Source organism: Ictalurus furcatus, chromosome 27 (genome assembly GCF_023375685.1).
Source record: "Ictalurus furcatus strain D&B chromosome 27, Billie_1.0, whole genome shotgun sequence".
Taxonomy (NCBI): Eukaryota; Metazoa; Chordata; class Actinopteri; order Siluriformes; family Ictaluridae; genus Ictalurus; species Ictalurus furcatus.
In genome coordinates this window covers 983,557-998,822 of record NC_071281.1, presented here as the reverse complement: position 1 = coordinate 998,822, position 15,266 = coordinate 983,557, and the positions used below count along the sequence as shown (strand labels likewise).

Below are 15,266 nucleotides of genomic sequence, written 5' to 3'. Positions count from 1 at the left end.
GGGTGCTAAGTCCTTGTATAGTAACATCCTGCCATGACTTGCCTTCCAGACAGATGTAGTGTACTAGTTTGCAGATGTAGTGCACTGGGTATGCAGTTAGACTATACTGTACATACAGACCCTGGCCATTTTAATAGGAACACCGGTACACCTGCTTGTTCATGCAGTTATCCAATCTGCAGAAAATCATGCAGATACAGATCAAGAGCTTTTTGTAGTGATGGCAAACTGAAGGATTCCTCCCATTAAGTAATGCTGTGTATTACTTAATAAAGAAAAAGAAATCTCTAAGAAAAACAATCTCTGTATCACTAATCATGTAACTAACTCAAGCGACTATGTCCTTGATAGACTTTAAAAACATGCGCCAGGATTTGAGCTTCTTTTAATTCAAATTCCAAAGCAGTCACATGGTTATGTGCTGACATGAAGCTTTGGTCATGTGTTTTTGGCAACAGTGTTTCTTTCTTTCTTTCTTTTTTTTTTTTATACCTCCAAGCTTCAGCATCAAGGGTGGCATCACTAGCTTTAAGTTACATCAGAAATATCGGAATTGGGGGTTAAATGTGATCTCAGTGATGACCATGCCATGGTTTTCAGTGGTGGCAGACGGACTGGCTTGAGTATTTCAGAAACTGCTGATCTCCTTAAAAAAAAAAATAATAATAATAATAAAAAACATTCAGTGAGCAACAGTTCTGTGGGCAGAAATGCCTTGTCCACTTGTGGTAAACATGTAATAACTCAAAATAACACAAACATACTCTTGCAAAAAAAAAGGTTTGGCCTTAACTCTTCTGTAACCATGTTATTTGCAGGTTACTTTCACAGAAGACTTTGCCATGGTCTTTATTTCGTCTAATCCTTGTGTCTGTAATAGATTTTGCTGAATCTCAATCTACTTTATCAGGCTTACAACTCGCAAATGCTGCTTTCTGAAACAAACTTCTGCAGGAACAGAATTGTGATCTGTCCCTGTAAGGAATAACCTATACACAGAGATAGGTATAAACGGAGGTGTGTACACTGCCGTGTGTGTACGTGTCCTGTCGCAAAATGTGGCAAAATCTCCCACACAACTTTAATAGCGTGACAACGGTGTGTACATCTCTATAATGCTCATCGATAATGCGACTAAAATACTCCACATGTCTTAATTCGGTTTGTGTTTACTTCAAGTATGACTTTATCCAGATTAAGGTCATCAATAGTCACTGTTTACATGCTAGTTTCTTAATCAGAGTGTTGTCTTAATCAGGTTAATATCGGATTATTGCTGTCCATATAAACGTACTGTGTAGAGAAAATGCACGGCACCGTTTATCACTATGGACTGTAAATATATGCAAATTTTTATTATTTTTTTTCTGAGTAACTTGCACATATTTTGTAATAGATTTTGTTGTGAAGGAATAGTTCACTTAAAAACAAAATCATTGAGCAATAAAAAAATTGTTGGTTATAATGGTGTTACACATTCACCTCAATGAGTGCAGTTATATCTCGCTTTAAGTTTGTTTCTGATACTGTTGAATTATAAAATGAATATTTAATATTAGACAATTATTATACATTAGACAACTTCAGTCTTCACTCAAAATAAAATGGCATTGGACAGGCATACTTAAAACTACAAGAAAAAAGTGTTGATATTTAGTTTTAAATCAGTGTTTTTCACTAGTGTCGCTACTTCCTGTCCTCATTCATCACCGCGCACCTCGGAGCGATTGGGGACTTCCGCATACCATCCGTCACTTCCGCATTTTCGCCTAAATCACGCCCATTTATGAAATCCCGCCTACTTGCGGCGTAAGTACCTCCCACATGGAGGTAAGTACCTCCCACTTGGATGTCTTCAGGCTGCAGCAATACGTACTTGCATCCACGTGACTCACTCGGCAGCCTATCCGGTGTGCGCATGCGCAAAAGCAATTCACGCCTCTACAGAATGTAAACAACATAGCTGCTCGATTCGAGAAATTTTGGGCTCGACTTTAATTCTGATTATAGAGTTCCCGGAACTAATAAAGTCGATTCCAGAGATTGTGTTCGACTCAAAACAAAACACAGACAGAAAAAAAAATTAGCTGTTGCTGAAATTTTAGTTAGGACCGTCATTTGAAGAGTTATGTAGCGCTAACGCTGGTTATTACCGTAGCTCCTTCAGTTATACAGCCTTAAGACGCCTTAGGACTGCTAACGTTGTTTTATTGTAAGCAGTTGTGTAATTTGTACAGTTTACCAACGAAAATCTTTTCAGTGTTTTCATGTTGAGTGAGAGGTTTCCCTGAAAGACTTCCTCTAGTTTGTCTGCGAACTTGAACCGAATCAGTATCACGGTGTGGAATCGAGTCTTAAGAGTCGAATCTCATGCCACAATGTCTGGGACCCGTAAGAATCGAGTCTTAAGAGTCGGATCTCATTCCACAATGTCTGGGACCCGTAAGAATCGAGTCTTAAGAGTCGGATCTCATTCCACAGTGTGTGGTACCCGGAAGAATCGAGTCCCAGATATAATCAACTGGTTCCACTGGTGGAGCAGCAAAACATCACTGTATTAGTTGATTAGCACACCATAACACAGACGTTGTAGCTTTGCGTCAAGTGCTGAAGTTGGTAAGAAAGCAGATTAAACATGATGAAGCCAAGGAATGTGAGTAAAGTGGTTTTAAGCAAGGAGCAGTCTGAGGGAGTCGGAGCAAGAGTTCAGAGGAGCATCGGGCGAAAAGAAGTGGGTTTATTTAGACTTCATCGGTAAAGCACGGTGATGTATTTAGTGTGTAAGACTGAAATGATTTGTTTGGGTTGTTCTCAGCTGAAAAACCTGGATCCGTTTCTGATGCTGGATGAGTTCTGTGTGAGGAAGCCTGCAGGGTTTCCTGATCATCCTCACCGTGGATTTGAGACGGTAACACTCATCTTCTGTTCATTGATCACTTATTTCGATTTTATAGCTTTACATCTATATCAAAAAACACTGTGTATTTCTCAGGGAAGCTGGAGGTCCATCGTAAAGCCGAATAATCAGTGTAGCTTAAGTTTATTAAAACACACACACACACACACACACACAAAACAATTAAGTGATGTTTCACACATTAAAGAGACATCTATCCAAAACCTGTAAGTCTAATAAATATCAGACAATACAATACAATACGTATACTGTATACGAGTCACATTATTGCAATAATTATTATTAAAATGATATTATTTAAAAGGCCTGGACATATGACAATATATTAGTTTTAAAATGAATCAGTGTTTCTTGTTTAAATAATAAATAAATAGATGAATGAATGAATGAATGAATGAATAAATAAGCATTTGTTGAGAATAGCCAAGAGGACAAGAGTTTGATTTGGTGAATGTCGTTAGCCTTCTCACTGTGACTCAGCACTGATGCAGCCTGTGTGCCCTTGTTTCACCACTAGAGACCGCTATTGCGCAACTGTTTTATTAAAAGTACACTTAAGGTGTTTCACATTTGGTGCTCCAAATAGTTTCAGAGCCATGACTCAGGATTTTTTTTGTGCATATGTGAACACAACAAATGAACTCCGACTTCCTACTAAAGTAAACACCTGTCACTTAAAAAAAACAAAACAAAAAAACAACTCAAATGGCTTGTGGTTGTGTGGTCCCACAACCAGAAGAGGTGTACTTGGTCTGCATCAATGTTTAGGCAGGTTTTTCGTGTCAAAGTAAAATCCACATGAATGCCAGGACCCAAGGTTTCCCAGCAGAACATTGTCCAGAGCATCACACCGCCTCCGCTGGCTTGCCTTGTTCCTGTAGTGCATCCTGGTGCCATCTCTTCCTCATTTAAGCGACGTACACACACCCGGCCATCCACGTGATGTAAAATAAAACGGGATTCATCAGACAAGGCCTTCTTCTTGTTCCATGGTCCAGTTCTCGTGTGCTTTTGACAGTGGATCCGGGTCAGCATGGGCTAGCATTAACTTCTAGCATCAACCACTCACATCAGCCAATACTACATTCAGTAGCTCAGAGGCATGAAGCACAAGTTGATTTCGATGGTTCAGCATCAAATATGTTTCTGGTATTTAACTTCAAATCTTTTTTGCCTGCTCTGGTTTTGTTTCCTGCTAGATCAAAGCATTTCAAGCCAAATTATCATTCTGACCATGGTATTTTTGGCATTTTAAGCACCTCGCCATCACCAGCCAAAATTTTTGGGCGTACTACTTGGACAAATGATTTTACTCATGTTAACCACCAGGGGCAGTGTGTAACCACTGAAGTCACATGCGTATGACGTGTAACTCAGTGTCCACAGACCAATCATTCCATTTTTCTTTTCTGGCCTTACAGGTGTCCAAGTCACCAAAGCTTTTTATAACCTCTTATTTCCATTCTACCTGAGCGTGTGTCCTCTTTTGTGATAATACACTCACTACTTTTGAATGTTGCTGAGCAGTATATGGTATTCTCCAGTCTTGAGTCAGTTTTTATCCCTTGCATGCTCTACTGTGCTGCACGTTGCGCCAGCGATACACTTTTTTGTTTGTTTTTTTTTTACTTTTTTCATTTACGTTCACCGCTTTTAGCAGATGCTCTTATTCAGAGCGGTTTACCGAAGAGCTTTGTAGTCTCTGGGTTTTTAAAAATGGATGACCTAAGCAGCTGTTCAGTTGGTGAATCTTGGTGAATCGGTAGGTCTCAGCTGTCCAGACAGCCAGGGGGAGCTCATTAGATGACCTGGGTTCCAGGACAGAGAAGAGTCTCGAAGCGTATCTTCTTTGTGTACCGTGAGGGATGGTGGGCCTGGATTCGAAAGCGAGCATCTGTGTTTTACATTAGATGTAGCAGCTCCAGGAAGCCAGGAGGGAATGCAGCGATGGGGGTGTTTTTTGTATTTCAGTTGATCACCTCTATGTTTGACTGCGCTACACAGATATCATTTTTCTGCATACCGTGTTTTATGCCTGGTTCATCTTGGTTTCCGGTGAGACTGAGCGACAAGCGCATTTTTCCATCTGTTCAAGTGTTCCACATTCTAGCAGGTTCTGCTGCTTATCTGAGCTTGTGGCTTGTGCTGTGATCATCGTGGAATATGGCAAGTGCCAACATCTATGGTTTAGCTGTATCATTTATCATTTTTGATACAGGAGACACTACTCTTTTTCTGCTTTTTCATGGAAAGCAGCAGTCAGACCAAACAGGAATCAGGAGCAACACCTGACGTGGATCGGACTGTAGAGCAGCCTGCATTTATATTAATTTAACCGTTGTATAAAGAAAGCTTATACACTTATATAAGAATGAATAGCAAAAGCTTTACTGAATGTCAGCTCAATATGTTACTCTGAAGCGCTGCAGTAACAACGAGCACTCATATATAGTGCTTTAACAAGGGTAATAGCCACCAAGCAGCTTTACAGATCTAAATGACAGATATTTAGGTTTATCCCTAACGAGCAAGCCAGAAGCGATTGTGTCAAGGGAAAAAATCCCTGAAAAGACATGAGGAAGAAACCTGTTGATATGTGACCACACACACACACATGAATAAAGGGCGTGCTCACGCTTGGCTTGAGAAAAAAGGGAGCGTGATGCCGTCACGCCCACGCATAAACGAAGAGTGAATCAAACACTGGGAAATTTGAACTGGAAGGTTTCCACACCCCGTGCGTGTTGGAAGTGGACTTTTAAATAACAGTTATGGATTTATAAGGAGATCTAGCTTCAATGAATTGATCCCAGTTTTCAAAGGAGTGGAAAGTTTTCAGAGGTGAAATAAGAAGGATGTGATGTTACTCTGTTATCCACCAAATCACTACAGGGTCTCTACAGTTCAGGGACGGACGTTTTCGGCTCAGGACGCGAAACCCTAAGCTTAATTCGGAGATCAAACAGGAAACCGGCGCATCCAAAGGAGCTCGTGGAGACGTGAGGAGAGAAAGAGAAACAAAGATCAAAGCAGCACTTTGTATAGGCTACATCCCTAACGGGATATACAGTGTATATATATATCATAAGAAACCGCGTACAATCAGGTCAACGTCAGGTTACTCAATAACAAATCACTTTACTACAAATACAAAACAAACTATGTTTCCTATAGTTAATTACACCCAGACACTCAATGTCATTTTGACTTGATCTTGCTCGGGCATGTGGCGGGGAGTCGTGTTGGCCGGCTCAGGTGGTCCGAGGCGCAGAAATCGAAGCTTTGATGCTCCTCTGTGATCCGAGGAACGACGTGTCTCGGCGGGATTCTTGTCAATGCGTTTGTTCTGGGGAGAAATAAAAGTGTACAGAAGGGTCTGGCCGCTCTGTGCGTTGTTCTCAACCATTTTGGCGCCAGTTGGTTCCAACTTGCAAGTGAAAATAAGACCTTGTCGCCGTTCACCGGTTGTCCTTCCTTGGACCACTTTTGGTAGGTTCTGACCACTGCATACTGGGTACACCCAACCAGACCTGCCGTTCTGGAGACGCTCTGACCCATCACAATCTGGCCCTTGTCAAAGTCGCTCAGATCCTTACGCTTGCCCTTTTTTCCTTCTTCCAACAGATCTTTGAGAACTGACTGTTTACTAGCTGCCTAATAAATATATCCCACCCCTCGTCAGGTGCCAGTGTAATGAGATAATCAACGTTATTCACGTCTCATGTCCGTGGTTTTAATGTGATGGCTGATCAGTGTAGTTGTGTGAACTATGAATGGGAGTTATCTGGACCTAAATCTCCTGTAGGGTACAAGCCTTTGTTTGTAATGACAGCTTCAAGATTCTTCTTGTATGAAGAAATTAATGGTCGCAGTATTCAGGTATGATTTTGGTCCGTTCTTCTAAACATATTGTCTTTAAATCTTGTTCAGTTGGATTCGAGTCAGGTGATTGACCGGGTCATTCTAACACCTTGATTTTTTTTCTCTGAAACCAATTGAGAGTTTCCTTTGCTGTATGTTTGGATCGTTTTCCTGCTTGAAGCTCCACCCACGTCTCATCTTCATCATCCTGGTGGATGGCAGCAGATTCTTCTCAAGAGTCTCCCGGTAAAGGGCTCCATTCATCGTTCCTTCAGTTATATGAAGTCTGTCCGTACCATGTGATGAAAAACAGCCCCACACCATGATGCTTCCACCTCCAAACTTCACTGTTGGTGTAGTGTTTTTAGGATGATGTGCAGTGTCATTTCTTCTCCAAACATGGTGTGTAGTATGACAGCCAAAAAGTTCAATTTTGCTCTCGTCTGACCAGACTACTCTCTCCCAGTATTTCATAGGCTTGTCCAAATGAGTTGTAGCAAACTTTAAACCAGCTTCGACATGCCTTTTCTTTAGTAATGGAGTATTGCGAAGTGAGCGTGAGCAGTGGAGTGCATTGCCTATTGTTTTCTCTGTGACGATGGTACTTGCTGCCTCCAAGTGTTTCTGGAGCTCTTTCTGAGTGGTCCTTGGCTCTTGGGCTACTCTTCTGACTATTCTTCTGACTCCCTGGTCAGAAATCTTGTGAGGAGCTCCTGTGCGTGGCCGGTAGATGACGGAGTTATGTTGCTTCCACTTGTGGATAACGGCCCCAATGGTGCTTACTGGAGGATTCAGAAGTTTTGAAATACGTCTGTATCCGATTCCATCAATATGTTTCACAACAATAAGGTTGTGAAGGTCTTGGGAGAGCTCTTTGCTTTTACCCATCATGAGATGTTTCTTGTGTGACACCTTGGTAATGAAAAGCCTTTTTATAGACCATCAATTTACTAACCCAGCTGGTATTAATTTACACTGATAGGGGGTGTAATTACTTGCGGATTTCAGCTGGTTCCTTGCCTTGGAGAACTGGTGAAAATTTCATGTGAATAGCCTCACTGGAAGTATATTTACTGTAAAAAATGTTGACGCGTTCAATACTGATTTCCCCCACTGTACATGTGCTATTACAAAAACCCGTGTCTGTTTTCTCCACAGGTAACGTACCTTCTAAGTGGTGCATCGGCTCACGAGGATTTTTGTGGACATTGTGGAACACTGGAAGCTGGGGATTTGCAGGTAGACCACACACCGAGGCCTGATTAAGATCGACACAGAGTCATCAGTGGATGATTTTCGGCTTTGATTAACAGGAGTAAATCCTTTGAAAAACAATCCTCTGTATTGAGATGTAACAGTGTGCTGAGAATCTTAAAGAGTTTAATCGTGCTTGTCGGGCAGGTGTCAGTTTAAACTGACGAACCGTATATTAATAAAAGATTCTCATTTCTGCAATATGTTGCAGTATAAGAGATCAGACCTGTGGGACATTTCCTATAATTCCAGTGTTGTTAAAGCTGTCTTTCTGTCTCAGGGGTCAGTGAGAAAATAGGCTTGTGATATATGCCCCCCCCCCCCCACACACACACATACACCAGTGTTCTTATTCAGCACCTTAGCAGCACTCAGCCACCCGCAGGACCAGAGAGTTATGAAAGCTGCTGACAGTGTTTCACTCCGTAACTCAAACCACAGAGTTATGCTCTAGGTCTGAGAGCATGGATGGAAAATTTCCGTAGTGAAACACAGAATAAGAGAGGCAGAACCCAAAGGGCACATGAAGCTGTGTTTGTAAAAATGTTTCATTTTTACAACGAAGCAAGACCTGCACTTCGTTTAACCTAAAGATTACATTCGCTGTCATTTGCTGCTTTTTTTGGACCAAAAGGTCGGAGCAAGCAGCGTTTTATTGGAGATAACTATAAGAGTAATAGCACTTTGCTGTGTTATATCGGCTGAGATGTGCTTCAGGTTATAGGATTATTATGTGACACTAAATTAACCGAATCAACCACTGTTTTCTTTTTGGGTTTTTTTTTTTTTTTAATAAAAAGTACTTCATTCATCCCCCCCCCCCCCCCCCACCCAGACAGTTGAACTGGGTGTGATCATCAGACAAATATCACCCAGTATGAACCTTGACTCTAGGATTAGAGGATTAGAATTGGTCACAGTACAGAGCTTTGTGGGTTTTTTGTGCGGCTTGGTTTTTTTTTCAGACCTGGTCATACTAAATTAAACAGATTTAATCTTAAACCAGTTCAGGAATGAGCCTGAAAGAAAAATAATTTCTCAAGTTGGTTCGTGTGTGTGTGTGTGTGTGTGTGTGTGTGTGTGTGTGTGTGTTTGTGTGTGTGTGTTGCGGCAGTGGATGACTGCAGGACGAGGTGTGGTTCATGCAGAGATGCCTCTATCAGATGAACCCATGCGGGGCCTTCAGCTTTGGGTGAACCTGCGAAAAGCCGATAAAATGGTGGAACCTCAGTACCAGGAACTGAAGAACAGTCAGATTCCTAAGCCTAGCATAGATGGTGTGACTGTGGCCGTCATTTCGGGAGAAGCCCTCGGGGTGAAGGTGGGGATCAAACATCCACAGCGGCCCTTGAATCATGTGACTAGTCAGTTTATACTATATAAAGTTACTACACCTTATTTGGATTTGAAACACCCCCCCAACCCCCCTTTTATCGGACAAAAGCAGGAAATTGGGAACAGACTTTAGGGGGGTGGAAGTAGGGTTTTAATGTTGTAAATGTGAATTGTGGCTGAGTCTGGGTCCCCCAGGGCAGAAACGAGTGGAAGTGACCCAGGACTCAAGCTAAATTAGGTCAGTCAAGCAGCCAAGTGTTGCCTGAAACCAGACGCTCGCTGTTAGGCTTATACTCTGTTATCACATCTGCTGAGAAATACGACATTGTTTAGAATGTTCAGTCTGGGAGAAGATGAAAAGTATTTCTAGAGCATTGTAAATAATGTACTGCTATATTATTATTGTTATTATTATTGGTAGTAGTAGTAGTAGTAGTAGAAGAACATGATAATACTGGTGACGCAGACAATAAAAAAAAAACTGAACAATTTATCTAACAATGTATGTGACAAAACTGATTATTTAATTAAAATAACCAGGAAACTAAAACAAGATTAAACCTAATTAGGAACATATTGAAGTATATTTGGTCCAGACTGGAATATATGTCCTTAAATCATTTTGAAGCTCCCAAAAACAATGCTAGACCAATGTTATAGACAAAAAAAACCCCCACAGCAACAGTAAAAACAGTATACACTGCCACCAGAATCGAAAAATGAAGGAAAGTTTCCCGTCGCTGTTGAATCGTTGAATAAAAAACAAATTCCCGTTTGTCTTGTTTCAATCCGAGAAGTTTAGCAATTATTCTGAAAAAGTAGAATATTCAGTCATATAGTTAGAGCGATAAAACAGTGTGTTATGTACATCCAGGATCCTGGAAATGGGTTTATTTAGAATTATAATATAATAATATAATATATTGCTTTATTTTTCTCTCTCTTTTTTTTTTTTAGTCAAAAATCTACACCAGAACTCCAACGGTTTATCTTGACTTCCGACTCAGTGAGGGTGCAAAACACGTGCAGCCAATACCCTTGGGTAAGAATCAGCGTCTGTACCGATTGAATTCAGTGAAAAAGTTCCAACAGAAACCGTGCTGTTTCGCCGAATATACCCATCATGCACTGGCAGTAACTACAGATCTCATCTAAAGCGCTGCCAGCTGTTCTCTATTCACAGATGTCTGTCGTACGCCATGAAAATGTAGACACGAGGACGATTACTCTCCTCCTTAAACCCTCACCGCAAAACATGCCCCGTACACTTAAACTTTCACTTTGACTAGTCAACACAAACATCTATCCCATATCGTGAGCACTGTCAGAACCATGCTTCCAAAGACGTCAGTTTGGTTCTTACTGCGGTTCACAGTGATGATTACGAGTGTTTCCGGCGTTTGAGTCAGACGAGCATGCTTACTGACCATCAGATACCTCTGCACGGCCTTTTTTCTTCCAAAAACTAGTGTTCTGCACGACAGCGTCTACATTTAGAGAAAAACAGCTGTAGGGAAATGAATGGTTGCCTTTTGTTGTGGTTTCGCTTTTTTTTCCCTGGAATGTCCAGAGTACTCACGCTATGAATGTAAGCTCCGTCCTTAAGGTCATTCTAAAGGGAGCGTTCACTACAGTCCGGGAAATGATTCACGCACAGATCGCCGACTGTAAGACTCGCAACGTCCGGTAAATGAAAACTGTTGCAAAAATAATCTTGTATATTAGAAGGGAATGGCACCGTCAGTTGGCAAAGGGTGGTTACGCAAAAGTCCTAAATGCAGAGCTGTCAATAACTGTGACAGCTGGTTTTGTTTAAATACATAAACATTTTTACGTTCATAGAATAAATGTGCTTAAATTACATGTTCTGTCATATTTACAGCACGACATGAAACAAATTTACCACAAAAAAAAACACTATGTTTGAATCTTTATGAAGGGTGCCAATAATTCTGGAGTTGATCTCAAGTGGCATCATGCAGATACAGGTCAAGAGCTTCAGTCAACGAGTTTTGAGTATTTCGGAGACTCCTGATCTCCTGAGATTTTCACCCAACGGCAGCCTGTACAGTTTCTAAAGTCCACAGAACGGTGAAAGACCCGAGAACACGGAGTGAGCAACAGTTCTCTGTGTGGAAACGCCTCGTTGTTGAGAGAGATCAGATGAGAACGTCCAGACTAGTCTGAGCTGCCGGGACGGATATAGTAACTCAAATAAGCACTCTTTACAGCTATGGAAGCATGTCCAGAACACACAGCACGTCGAAGCTTCGAGGAGTAGAACCCGATGTGGTCTTCTCCTGTTGTAGCCCACGTACCACAAGCTTCGATGTTTTGTGCGTGCTGAAATGCTTTTCTGTTCGTCACGGATGTAAAGAGTGATTAAAAGTTACCGAGATCACACTTTTCTCCCATTCTGATATTTGATGTGAACATTACCTGAAGCTCTTTATATTTCCTGAATAACATAATACGACGCACCCGAGTGCTCGGCGAGGATTCTACTGCGCATTAATGAGACAATAGCTGTTGAGTCATAATAGTTACGAGCCTGTTTGTGGCAAATAAATGGCCCACTCCCGTGCATACGTATCCTCAGAGAATGACCTCAGAAGACTTTGTTATTTATCAGTGAGCTGCAGGCATGTTCATGCGTTATTCACACTCATGACCCCTTTTTTTATTATTATTAATATAATCCAAACACGTAGGAAATGTATTGAGGACGTATTCTGTTCTGCTGACTAGGTTGGACCGCTTTTATCTACACACTCTCGGGAATCGTGCATACTGGTGAGTACTAACTTCCTTCGACATTTCCATTTGCGTGCAGACACAAGAAAGCTTTTGTGTAAAATCCGTAATATAGAGTCTGTGCTTCTTCTTTTTTTTTCTCTTCTCCCCCTCACAATTCCGGTATCAGGGTCTTCTTGTCTTCCTTGCAAGTCTGAGTAAATCTTGATTTCCACTTTCTCTCCCGGCCTTGGACACGACACGAACCCATGAGGTTCCCTCTGTGATCTCACTCCAACGCCAACAGCGCACACCCCTGGCCTGAGGAACAGTTACTATAGCGCTGTTTGAAGTGTTGATTTATTGAGTCGGTTTTGATGATTTCCAGCTTGGAGGCGGATTTTCTACACGGTCATTAGTCGATGAATTTTCCAACCTGGTGTGTTTGTGGAGACTTTTGTGAAAACAACGCGCCTCTTGAACGCAGTCCAGCATTTGTATCGCGCCTGTATATTGCGTAATGAACGTACGTTTGTTACTTTCTTTTAAATTAGTTTCTCTTCGACGTTTTTGCACGAGTCTTAATATAACTCCGTTCTGTATCGAGTACTACTTTGACAACAATGTAGACTATTACGTTATAATCATCTCCTTGTCCAAGAGCTGGCATACAGGAACCAGATGGAATCCATAATAAACAGGTATGAAAAGTGTAAATCCCCTGCTTTAGCCTGCAAGGAAAGTGTTTTTTTTTTTTTTTTCAGTCAGATTAATCTTTGCATGTTTTCTGAGCTCTGTTTGGAGTACAGGGAGAACATGTTTAAACTTCTTCTATCAGCTCCAATTAAAAAGAAAAAAAGAAAAGAAAGAATTTCAGTCTTGGATAAGAAACGTTCTGCTTGGATCGTCGACAAAGGCGGGAAGGCCTCCAGTTAAACGTTATCTGATAACAAATATTGATGTAGTGCTCTCCATTTCAAATGTTTTAACTAATTATGAGCAAATCTCGTAGGTTATCTGCAGCTGACATAAAAGGTCCTTCGAGTATACGTTGTTGACTGTGTGTTTGACGTAATTGTTAGCAGATGATTTGGAACGGGGGAGAAAAAAAAAAATGAAAGCTGCTTCGATATTGAAGTTGTTTCAAGAAATCAACAAATTACCATTCAGCGCAAACAAGTCGAGCAGCTGTGTTCGATAAAGACATCATAATCATTCAGCATCTAAAGAATGAGCAAAGGCATGAATCAAAGCGAGGGCAGGGCACTCTGGGAATACTTTTCCTGCCCACACGTTCTTCTGATTCACAGCGTTTCTACGGAAGACCCGTTTCTGAAGCAGCCGTCGGTCATCGGTGCCGGGTATTGACGGCAAGTTATGTAATACTGAATCATTTGTTTAAATGCATGGTTTCAGTATTATACTTCCATTCATTAGGGCCAGAAGAAGCTCAGAAGGAAGTCGAGCCTCACCACACTGTGGTTTTTGAGGATGGTGACTGTATCCAAGTGGAAAATAAGGTACGAATGCAATAGTATTTTCTTTAGTTTCTTTAGTTCACGTTGTTTTACAAGTGATGGAATAAAATTTGACCCCTGACCTGATTTTTTGTGTTGTTGCCAGGCAGTCGAGGTGGCACACTTTGTGCTGATTGCTGGAGAACCGATCAAGGAACCGGTGGTGCAGCATGGTACTGTCATTGCAGTTAAAATAACAAGAAACCATTCGTGTACACGCCATGGATTTGTCACAAAAAATAGAACCGATTCATTAGAAAGACACCATGTCTGTTGGCTTTGCAGTCCAGGATAGTGGGTTTGATGATGAGGTTAAAACACACGATGTACCTTTTAATGTGAGGGTATTTATATCTACAGAAAGTGAACCATTTTCGTTCTTTATTAGCTAAATCATAAAGCTGATTACAGTGTTTCCCACTGCATTGGCCGTTTATGCCCGGGAGAGCCCATGAAAAAGATCAGCGAACTGTTAGGGGAAAAAGTGATAAGAACACACGAGGAATTCAACTCCGGCTTTCCGGTAGCTCTCTCAGTCACACGAACAACACACACACACACACACACACAGACCTTGCACAACTAAGCAATAGAAAAACACCACAAAACTTGTTTTCACTTATTACTGAATGGAGTCATAGATGAGTAAAGTACCAAGGCCACTACAGAGGGGTTACGAAATAACTTGAATAGATCTGTGAAACAAGTGGACGGTGTGTAATAGCTTGAGCGTCTGTTATCGGCGGTGATAATGGATCAGTTCCTAATCCGACCGGCCCTATATTGATCCGGAGTATCAACGAGTATCACAGATTTTACGCAGTCACAAAAGGATTAACAGCTAAGTACATGAACATGCCAAGTTTAAGATCAAATGTTTTGTCCAAATAATTATAGCCCACAAACTGAAGGAACTGTAAAAAAAACAACAAAAAAGAACAACCCACTTTTATTCCTGTGTGGTTCAACAAGTAGAAATATGAATGCCGTTATGTTAATGCTGCTTTTCCTTAGTCATTGTTATATTTCATATTCAGCGTGATGGTGTTGAGGAAAAGTTGGCCCTGTTAACAGACAGATGTGTCATATCCTGTATCTGTGTTTCTCTCCACTGTTATAGGCCCATTTGTCATGAACTCCGAGGAGGAGATCGAGCAAACCATTACAGACTACAGAACATGCACAAACGGATTTGAGAGAGCGAAACACTGGCAATCAAAAATACGTGGGACAATGTAAATGTGTGGAATTTTTATATGCTACTGGAAAAGCACTTTTATTATCTTCCAATCTAATCTACAGTATAAGCTGCTTTTATTTACTCGGGTGATCTGAAGGCCACTCATTCCGTTTGCTGTTTGCAATCCTGTCATTTATTTAATTGTAAGCTCATAGATTATAGCTCCTGTTGACGTGTTTAGAGTTGCACAGACACACACAGCTCCACTTACAAACCATTAAAGAGTACTGAAACCACCTCCGTTCGTCGTCTCGTGTTTCAAACTCCTTTTCAGGACTGCCGTGGAATGACGTTGTAAACATACACACATGCACATACGGCATGCGAAGAAGTGAGTCAGCCTCGCCCTGCCTCTTATTGCGTAGCACTGCCGTGTTTAGGAAGGGATACAGACTCCAGCCTCTCGTCT

The 15,266-nt window shown here is 41.3% G+C and overlaps 1 protein-coding gene across 2 annotated transcripts; it reads left to right on the top strand.

Annotated features, from left to right (window-relative positions):
- Positions 1-1,927: 1,927 nt before the first annotated feature.
- On the top strand, positions 1,928-15,093 carry pir (pirin). Of its 2 annotated transcripts, none has more exons than XM_053616877.1 (9): positions 1,928-2,731; positions 2,816-2,908; positions 7,937-8,017; positions 9,147-9,389; positions 10,325-10,409; positions 12,116-12,160; positions 13,538-13,620; positions 13,724-13,790; positions 14,738-15,093. In XM_053616877.1, exons 1-9 carry the CDS (start codon positions 2,636-2,638, stop codon positions 14,854-14,856), a joined length of 912 nt encoding a protein of 303 aa, XP_053472852.1. In that variant the 5' UTR covers positions 1,928-2,635; the 3' UTR covers positions 14,857-15,093. The 2 variants fall into 2 exon arrangements, with proteins under 2 accessions (XP_053472852.1, XP_053472853.1); XM_053616878.1 differs by having other exon boundaries at positions 1,934-2,731; positions 9,147-9,353.
- The last annotated feature ends 173 nt before the right edge of the window (positions 15,094-15,266 follow it).